Genomic DNA, 10,919 nt, shown 5'->3' on the forward strand with positions numbered 1-10,919 from the left:
GGGGGGGCTCTAGGGTTCGTCCGGGGCGAGGGCGACCTAGTAGGCGCTGGGAAGCCGCCAGATGGCCGCCCCGGGGCCATCGGCGGCCACGGACGGCGCGCGCGCATCCACCTAGCCCCTGGTGAACAGAGGTAGGGGACGACAGGGATGAGTGGGCTGGGTTGCACTGTTGCGCAGCTGGGCCAAGTGCACAGTGCAGCCTGGCCTTTTCTTTTCCCCTTTTATATTTCTGTTTTTCTTTTACAGAGAGGGGTTTTGTAATATTTGGGGTGCCAAAATGAGTTTTTGTAAAATATGGGAATTGTCCACATAATACAATGCAATGTTTGGCACATCCACAAAAAGTTGGGAAGAAGTTTGAATTAGATGGAATTTGCAAAAACATGGAAAAGCAATTAATTCGCCGAGTCTGCACTGTTCTAATTTGCTATAGTCCATCTTAGCTTGGAGGTGATGTTGTTTTCCTTAATAATCATTTGTTATGAAATTTTTACTAAATAATGGACTATTTTACAGCAACTTTTGTGCAACTTCAAAATTCACTTGCAAATTGAATTTGATTCCAAAGTAGAATTTCAAATGAGATTTGAATCAAAGGTGATTAAGCACTGTTTGGAAAAATGATTAGCTTAATCACAAAGGGTTACTGTAGCATGACACTGGGAGTGTTACAGCTACTTTGCATAAGCCGAATAAAGAAAACTATATTAACCTAATTCCTCTCTCTATCAGAGCATCGCGGTTACAACAGATAGAGCATGCACTTACATAAGTTGGTATGGAGGTGTGGTCGCTTAAAATTGGGTGGTCAAAGGTCAATCATTTTTTCCCTGCGAAAGAAAAGGTCGATCGTTTTTGTGAACCCATCGATCAAATCTCTGAGAGCTTCCCATGTGACGCTCTCTGCGTCAATCAGTCGAGCGATCACATAGGGGATCGACAAACTGAGAATAAAAAAATATGCGTTGCCAGGAATGAAACACTAGACCTATTGCTTCCGAGGATACGACTCGAACCACTTGAGCTAGCTAGCTTTGTTGATCACAGAACATTGCAAAATCTAAGAAAACGCAAACACCGATCCGAACATCTTTAAAAAATTCGAACACAAAACATTTTTTTTCAAGAACAATACGTGAATGTTTTATCAAACGTGAACAATATTCTTTTTCACAAATTCTGAGAAAACTCAAACATTTTTCAACACACAAATGAATTTTGGAGATGCGAACACATTTTTTAGAACGGAAAACATTTTTTAAACTACCCAAAAAATTGAACAGGAACAAATTTTCAAATTTCAATTTTTCTTTTGGAAACACGAAAAACTTTTTCACGCGAACATTTTCTGAAACTCCATAACAAAATTTGAAAAAACTAACATTTTTTAAAATTTGCAAACAATTTCGGAAACGGAACATTTTTCGGAACTCCGAACAAAACTTGTAAATATGAACATTTTTTGAAATTATTGAACAAATTTTGGAACACGAACACTTTTTCAAACTCCCAAACAAATTTATGAAATTTATGAACATTTTTCAATTGGTGAACAAAATTTGGAAACATGAACATTTTATAAATTTGTGAACAAATTTGGAAAGCTGGAACACTTTTTGAAATTCCTAAACATTTTGTGAATGCAATTTATTTTTAAAATAGGAACATTTATTGAAACTCACGAACAAAAATTGAAAACGAACATTTTTCTTAAATTTGCGAACAAATTTTGCAAAGCTGTGAAATTTCAAAAAAAAACTTCAAGAAAAGAAACAGAAACTAAAAAAAGGAAAGAAACAGAAAAGGGAAAAAAACGAAGAAAAAAATAGAAAGCCGAAAAGAACCAGAAAAAAACGATACAGAAAAAACCCGGTTCAGGGAACCTTCTAGAAGGTTCCCAAAACCGGCTGGACGCACTATTTAAGTGGGTCCCTCGACAGTTCGCCGCAGAGAGCGGCGAGCCCTCCAGGGAGAATCAAACCTGCGACACCCTGCTTCGTGTGACATTGCAACAACCACCACGCCGGCTTGCCTCCTATGGAAAGTTGCATCTTTTATCTCCTTTCTTCTTTCACCTTTCCTTTTTCCCCTTTTCCATTTTTTTTTCAAATTCGAGAATTTTTATTTCACGTTTTTTTCTGAAAAATGGATGAAACTTGTGGTTTACAAATTCAATGAACTTTTCCATAATCGACAAACTTTTTTCAAATTCGATGAACTTTTTTCAAATTTGGCGATCTTTTTTTCAACTTTGATGAACTTTTTTTTGAATCCGATGAACTTTTTTCAAATATTGATGAACTTTTTCCAAAATCGGCGAACTTTTTTCAAAACCGATGAACTTTTTCAGAATTGATGAACTTATTTTTCGAATCCGATGATTTTTTTTTCAAATGCAATGAACTTTTTTCAAAATTGGATTCACCAATTTCATATTTTATGAACTCTTTTTCAAATTCAATGAACTTTTTTTCAATTTAACAAACTTTTTTAAAAATTGATGAACAATTGTTCATATTCGTGAACTCTTTTTGAAGTTTCTGAACTTTTTTTCAAAATTCGCGATCATCTTTTTAAAATCAGGTTTTTTTGTGATTTCTTTGGTTTTTCGAAAGACTATGAAAAACCGGCTAGTTTTTTTCTGACCCACTAAAAGAATCTGAAAAAACGGCAACCGAGCGGGTGAAACGGGTTCGCGTGTTGGCATCCCTCGTGATCGCCATATTGGGCCGCAGCCCGCTGGCATCCCCGCGTGAGCGCCGGCTTGCCAATCGGGCGCTTAAAGCGCTGACGAGGAGGACTCGAGCGGCGAATAGGATTTTCCCAAATCTCTACCATATGCCTTATGGAATATGTTGATACTTTGGGCTTTTGTTTTAGGGCGATACTTTGGGCTTTGAGCCTTGAAGGAACTGAAGAGACAGTCGCATACTACCGGCTTAATTAGCGGTAATTGCCTTTGGCTCCTAGGTGCATATGCATTCATTGTCGAAATACAAATTTTGAAAAGTTGAAAAATTCGGAACAAAAATCCCGCGTGTATATCCGAACATTTTATGTGCGTGCACAAGGTTTCGGTGAAAAACAACGTTTTTTGTGGTTTGTGTAAAAAGGACAATTTCTGATGCTTCATTCTAACTATTCACGAGGCATTTCTTTATCTTTTTTACACAAGCCACAAAAAACATCGTTTTTCACCAAAACCTTGTGAACGCACATAAAATGTCCGGATATACACGTGGGATTTTTGTTCCGAATTTTTCAACATTTCGAAATGTGTATTTCGACAATGGGTGCATATGCACCTAGGAGCCAAAACGCCGCTCTCATTAATTAGTTGCTTTATTGCCCAATTATTAGGACATGAATAGCCCCATCTTAGGAATGGAAATGGTGAGTTATTAATTTTTGCAGCTAGTGGATAATTGGGTGAAGGTTTGGATGAACTAGCTAGCAGGAAAACCGAGACCATATCAGCTCGTGGGACACGATAATCATCTAGCAAGCAGTAATGGTCCCAACATTCTTATATAACTAGAGCATAACTAGAGGATAGCCCACACGTTGGTACGTGAATTGGTTGATGAAAAGTTGAGTTGATAACATAAGAACCAATACCTATGACTTATTATATTTGATATGTATAGTTGTAAAAATATTAATTAAATATAAGTAGAATAATTGAATGAAAAACATTTTTCCATGCATTGTTGGATGGTTTGGTGGGTCTTTTTCCATGCTTGATTGCATGTTAAGGTCGACCTTATTCTAGTCATAATTGTATGCTAAGGTGACATGCTTTCTTGTTGAAATAAATAAGTTAGTGAAAATGGCTCTCTTAAATATACTAGCAAACATGCCCGTGCACTGCAACGGGAGAAAACAACCCTCACACACCTTTACCCACAGAGCATGGCTAAAGAGCTCATCCTCATGCCCATAACATAATAAACATGACTAATACCTCATCCTCAGGTCTACATCTTCCATCTCAATATAACACCAGACCCATGTTTCCGCTTGTCGTTTTTGCCGTCCTCGTCGCTGGTGGCCGCAGTACCAGTTTCCATTAACCAAGGTCGGCCAGGTTCAGTAGCTAGATTGTTGAGCATACTTCATGTCCAGAGAGATCAAAAGCGTTGAACAAAGAATTTTTTTTGATCGTCTGTCAAATATAATAGGGAAAAACACTACACAGTCTATGTTATCATCTAAACCGAGTAGTTTGTGTCAGTAGACCATGAAATCTTAGTTGGACTCCTCAGGCATTTTGACGGGTGTCGTTGAGCCGAGCGAGACTTTTCGTATGTGAAGACGTTATGAAAAAAAAAGATTCCTTCCATATCCTTGGTTTAATAAATTAAACTAAAACAATGCATCAGGTGGGTTATTTTAAAAATTCACCAAGTTTTATTAATAGGTATAGATTAAAAAATAGCTATAGTACCTACCAGTTTAAAAAAATAATCATGTTTCAAAAACATGTTTGCCTTTTTAAATTCAAAGTTCAAAAAATATTTGTGTTTTTAAAATGTTGGCAAATTTGAAAAAACAATCACTACACTACGGTACCTCCTAGTTTTCAAAAATTGTTCGTGTTTTAAAAATACTCAGGTTTCAAAAAAATGATAAGAGAAATATTGTTCTTTTTAAGAAAAATATGTTTGAGTTTAATTTTTTATTTCAAACTTTGCAAATTGTTTTCGTTCTAAAATATATTTATTTTTTCTAGAAAAAGGTCTTCTTTTCCTCTTAGTATGCGCCACTGTTACCTCAATTTAAAACTCCGCACTGCCATTTGTACACGTTGTATCGTTTAGTCCAGTGGCTAGCATTCTGAGTTGTCTAGTTTGAGCAGGCGGGTTCGAATCCTCATGGCACAATATTTATTCTTAGAAATATATTTACTGGTGAGTGCTGTTGGTACGCTAATGCGCCGGCCCATCGCGGCTCTATGCGCCCTATATATTTTTTTGACAGAAACAAATCGGGAGATTGAGAAAACGCCAGAACGAGAGAACGCCTGTGACGGACGAAAAATTACGTGGGTCCCACCGTAATAAACCAAAAAAGTGGAGAAACAATCCATCCTTTAATATTAGGTAAAGATAAAGGTACGATTACTTTTCTACAAACCAAAGAAATTTAATGCCATCACAAAATGAAAAAGACAAGAACCAAGTGGAGGACAGGAGACCAACATCTGCTGTATCAATTTAGTTTTGTTAGATCCTTTATGGAATAGATTTTCAGAGTGTACTTTGGCCTTTTTCAATGCAAAAGTGCTTAGATGAGGTGTTAAGTGCATTAAATGACTTAGCAACTCAAGTCTTCAATGTATAGTTGTTTAGTACTAGTTTTTTTGTTGCTAAGCTTTTTTTATTTAATTAGTTTTAGACTTAGAACTGTGTTTCCACCTAGGTGCAAACGCTTAGAGCAAATACAATAAAGTGATATAAGCAGGCTATAAGAATTTAAATATAGTATTTATGAGACAAAAGGTGAGGCTGTGTATTAATATGGTATAGTATACTAGTATGACTAACTATTGTACTAGCAGCCTATTAGGTTGACTCTATATGATGTGGCAACTTCATATAGGCCGATGTTGGCTATACTATTAACCATACTCTTAGCATCATTTCTTCCCGGGTTTATCAAACTACCATCTCTTCTTAATTAATTTGACACATCAAGTTTTATGTCTACTTGACAGTCTTAGAGTACATGATTGTACAAATTTCTTTAAACTTTATTAAACTCATGGAACTTTTGACTTGGGGCAATAACTAGAACCATTTACTTTTTTGAGCAGACGTAATACTCCCTCCGTTTTTAAATATTTGTCTTTCTAGAGATTTCAACAAGTGACTACATACGAAGCTGAATCTACACTAAAATATGTCTATATACATCCGTATGCGGTAGTCAATTTAAAATCTCTAAAAAGAAAATTATTTAGGAACGGAGGGGGTATTAATTTGTGTGTTGTGTTACAATGGTTTAGTGCTAGAGTTACACACACATGCGCACACAATAATTACCACAATGCTGGAAAACGGTTGGTAGTTTTATTTTCGACTCCGCTGCAACAAGGGAAAAAAACAACGGATTTTAACTTGCCATTTCCGTCTGCGACATGAGGAAAATGATGCACACGACTACAAGATTGGAGAATTCTAGACGCGTGCACAATAATTTCAGGCCTATAGTCGTTGCATCCTGTTCCGTCTCTAAATATCATATCATGTCCAACCTTTCATTATTCGATGCGGAAGTTGCCCTTCGAATATTCCCACATTGGGTGGCACTGCTTAGCCGGTAGAGCTTTACACGATTCTTAATTCCATATCGATCACCGAAATGCATCTCCAGCCTTTGCTCCATACATTTCCTTTCTCTCTCGACCCACTTGGTGCAGATTCTTACGCCTTTCAACGAGCATCCCTATGATAGATGGCCCAATTAAAACAGCACCAAATTTACATGTTCGTCGACAACGAGTATCTATCATCAACCATCAAGATATATACAGTTTTTCTCAAAAAATTTTTATCAAGATAACTTGAGAATCTACACCGCGTGTTGAATAAGCTATGCTGCAGGTAGGTCCGAACCGTGAAAAACGTAACCAGCACGAGTACGTCACCGGCGGTGTAATGGTGCAGGCCACGCTTATATAAGAGCTATGCGGCCGAACAGGCAGCTGCACATTAATTCAGAGAGATACATACATTCATACATCGACGGCCAAGCTAGCCCTCGTCGGAGCAAGGAGGGCCGGAGACTGATCAGTTTGATATGGCGATCAGGAACGTGACGGCGGCGACCCGGTCGCTGGACGGTGACATGACGGTGGACGAGTTCAAGGAGTGGCTCCGGCGGTTCGACGTGGACCGCGACGGCCGCATCAGCCGCGACGAGCTGCGGTGCGCGATGCGCACCATCCGGACGCGCTTCTCGGGGTACAAGAGCAAGCGCGGCATCGAGTACGCCGACGCCGACGGCGACGGCTACGTCGACGACGGCGAGGTGGACGGGCTCATCGAGTACGCGCAGAAGAGCCTCGGGCTCAGGATCGTCGCCTACTAGAGAGGAGTCTAGCTAGGTCTCTATTAAGCGAAGCTAGCTCCATATCTACCCATGCATGCTAGAATAAGCGCTGATCTATCGTTTGCTACTGCCCTGTACCTTTGCTTTCTTGTCTACTTATTGGCTAATTTTGCACCGACGTGTGCGTTTGTGATATACTATCATGATGTATTTGCAGCGGCCGGCAGGCTAGGCTCACCTTTCCTGCACGGCTGCCGTCGTTGTTAATTTGCCCTGTCTGAGAGAAACTGAAAGTGTGTTCTTGTCGATCTGGCGCTCGTTTATTTTTTTAGTGTTTCTTCTGGTGATTTGGTCTGTAATGCGTCGATGGTCTTACGTTTTCATCAATCAACCTGAGGGCAACTCTAAACGAACAATAAAAAGTCTTTTACTCCTCGAATGATTCCATATTAAACAGTTAAGCACTAGCTAACTGATCCCTCAAACAGTTGAGTTAAGCCTCAAAAGTTGCCTCTCTCGCTCAAATTTGAGCAGCCGCATCCACTTTTCTAATTAAAAGTATCCCAACTGACCCCCGCGTCGCCCCTGGCGACTCGGGGATCCCATCTCAGCCGCCGGGGGCTCAACCAATTTGCCTCCCATCTCGCCGCCACCTGAGGCCACCGCCGACGAAGCTGGCGCTGGGGCCAAGGACGGTGGCGGTGGGGCGTTCTGCGGGTGAGGCTCGACCTCCATCCATGGCGATCTCATGATGGCGGCTTTGGGCGGCAGTGGCGACGTCTGGTGCGGTTCCCGTCCTGTGCTGTCCCGGAGGAAGCCGTTCTTCGGCATCCACCGGTGCATGATGGCTGTGACAGCAAGCGCAGGTGCAGGCTCCAGCGATGGTGCATATGGTTCGAGCGCCCTGGTTCAGATCAGGTGTCGATCCGGCGACATCAACGGGCAGCCCCCTGATCTGTTGATCTAGGGGTAAGTCCATGCTGCCCGCCTTTGTCCGAGCTCCTACATCTTCGTAAGAGAGCCCCTGCTGGCCGCCTCCGGTTCCCTCGTCCAGATTGCGGCAGGGTAAACCCGGGGCCTCTTCGATGACAGGCTATGTGTGGTGATCACTTCAGCCTGCGGTAGTGGCCTCGCTGCGGATTATCATCATCGATAGATTTTGTGAGAGTTTTATCTCTACAAATCCGGTGGTCGATTTCTTGGCGGGGATATGCAAACTATGAACGATGTCTTGGTGCAGAGGGATGGTTGTGCGGCGGCGGCGGTCACATCGCATCTAGCTGCTGGTATTGCAGAAAAGTGGTGACGACAACACGTCAGTGACTTCGATGGTGGTGCTACTTGAGCATCCGGTCTTTGAGTGCCGGGGTGAAAGCCTAGGTGTGCCCCGAGTTGGGTATCCTGGCAATGGCGACATTTTTATATCGTTACCTTGTTGAAGGCATTATTCGGAATGCTCAGACTGATTCTTCAGGGTGAAAACCTAGATCCTAGCCTTGGTGGTTGGATCCGGTGATGGCGACGCTCAAGTGTTGCTCCCTTCCTGAAGGCGTCACTGTTGAAGAACCTCGTCGTCCGTGTGGTGTCATGAAATGAATGATGCGGATACGGTCATTTTTCTAGTTTGCCATCACGGATATGATCGCTTTGAGGCTTCTTTGTTTTTTCATCGCCTATACATAGCTTTGGTCCTATATGACTTTGCTATTGCTGGCGTGTTTTTGTGTGCGTGAGTTTATGTTGGTTGTGTGCATCCTAACTATGCAGAGACCGGGTGTGTGCTCATTATATTTGTATCCTCTTGATACTACATTTTGAGTTAATAAAATCCACCCTTTATCGAAAAAATTAAAAGTATCCCTCCTGCCTCGCTCCTCCTCTCCGACACTCCCCGGTTAACCGATCCGAGCTTCTGGCGGGCGCGGTGACCACGCCCGTGCAACCCCGCCGAACTCCGACCAGATTCTGGTCAGACTCCGACGAGAATCCATGGAAGGCTTTCTTCGATCACTCGTCGTTCATGCCGTCCCCGGCCATGGCCTCGCTTCTCCCCATCATCCCCGGCACTCGCCGCGCTCTTTACAGCCATCCCACCCATGATCCCACTAACAGCAACACGTACAACACCGACACACACGTATATACCATGGGATGAAAATGGAGTAAAAAGTTTCTGCTTTCCGAAGTAAAATGGAAACAAAGATAAAATATGAAAATATAAATGGAAATTTGCAAACGGAGACGGAAGTAGAATTTTTTATGCAAAATGAAAACAAAAATGAAACAATCTTTTTCGGTGAAACAGGCGTGGAACTTTTCATTTCCGTGAATATGGAATTTCAGTTTTTTACTATAGGCCTATGGATGCTTTGTAGCTCAACCACCAAACAATACACAATGACATAATGAGTAGAATGGATCATTTGAGGTACAACCTCTGCTACCACACACATACTTAACCAGACCCTATACGTAATTGTCCAGTACTACTACACTACTTCGTTAAGTTGCTAACATAATCATATTATTTCGTATCGTAGCCTGTTAACAATTCATTAAATTTTTCTTTACAACTCAAGAGGTTATTAAGTTCCGGTCAACGCCCACTTCTGTTACCGTGTCTATTCTGTATTCGCTTTGTGTCTGTTTTCAATAGTATCTGTTTCCATATTCATTTTTGGGGTTTCCGTATTCGTTTTCATTTCTGCAAAAAAAAAAAGAAGAGAACAGATATGGTAGCATCTAGTTCCGTCTGTTTTCACTCCATTTTCATTCCTACCCTACGTTCCTAAATATAAGTCTTTTTAAAGATTTCTATATAGACAACATTTAGGAATGGAGGGTGTATTACATAAAAACATGTACAAAAACATGATTGTCAGCTGCAATCATTGGTTCCGGCGAACCGTTGCGTCTCATACCACACCATCGTGCCACTGGGAGCAAAGAGGAGGAAGAACCCATTCAGACGAAGAAGTGCCCAAACTATGGCCCGTGAAGGACGAATTTTGTTGACTTATTTTATCCAACCGGCCAAAATGCCTTCGCGGCCTCCAATAATATTGGACGAGGCATGACAATGGTGTTTTGAGAGTTGTTCCATCTCATTTTGCTACTTTGGGGAACTCAAATTAGCCCAGAAAAGGTTGGGCGCTAAAGTATCCCACATCCAAAACTCAAAGGGGTAAAATCAACTTTTCTCCCGTTTTTTTTAGGGAAATGAAAGTCATGCTTCACAAAAGGGCTCATATACGTGCCTAGTTTCACGGGGAAGGGTTTTTCATCTCGCACACATAATATAGCGCATATTTGATAGTGAGACAAGTGGACACAACTAGATCATGGGGTAACTAAATTCATAGACACCTTCACAATCCTAAACAAATAGAAAACTACATCTAAGACCCTGAGATTCAATGTTCTTTCAAAGAAGCAACCAAATTCCACGTTAATGTATCTTCATAGCTTTCGTTATTGATGGACATATTGACAAAGATTGGCAATCATACAATTGTATGCGACAAAGATTGGCAATTATACCAAGCACATCGTTAGGGGGCACTACCTCAATGTAGGTTCAAAAAGTGGGTTGTCATCGATGGCGCCGCCGCCGCCGATGGTGCCCATATAGTCGCTGACAAACACCAAGAAGGACTAACTAATTATCCGTGAAAGGCCATCGAAGACAAAAACTCTCAAGCCCCTCAGCAACGCCTAATCAAGCGTCATCAAGACAGGATATGAGGCGGATCAATGCAACACCGTTGAAGCGGCGCCACCATGACACGAAAACCTGATAAAAGCTCGTTCTACATAGATTCAGAGACATTCGGTTCCCCCACCTCTTGTTGCTTAATCAGCGGTTC

The 10,919-nt window shown here is 41.3% G+C and overlaps 1 protein-coding gene across 1 annotated transcript; it reads left to right on the plus strand.

Moving 5' to 3' along the window:
- The first annotated feature begins 6,704 nt into the window (after positions 1 to 6,704).
- On the plus strand, positions 6,705 to 7,361 carry LOC119310115 (probable calcium-binding protein CML15). Its single transcript, XM_037585956.1, has one exon. It carries the CDS (start codon positions 6,802 to 6,804, stop codon positions 7,090 to 7,092), a length of 291 nt encoding a protein of 96 aa, XP_037441853.1. The 5' UTR covers positions 6,705 to 6,801; the 3' UTR covers positions 7,093 to 7,361.
- Positions 7,362 to 10,919: the final 3,558 nt, after the last annotated feature.

The sequence above is a fragment of the Triticum dicoccoides genome, chromosome 5B (genome assembly GCF_002162155.2).
Source record: "Triticum dicoccoides isolate Atlit2015 ecotype Zavitan chromosome 5B, WEW_v2.0, whole genome shotgun sequence".
Classification (NCBI taxonomy): domain Eukaryota; kingdom Viridiplantae; phylum Streptophyta; class Magnoliopsida; order Poales; family Poaceae; genus Triticum; species Triticum dicoccoides.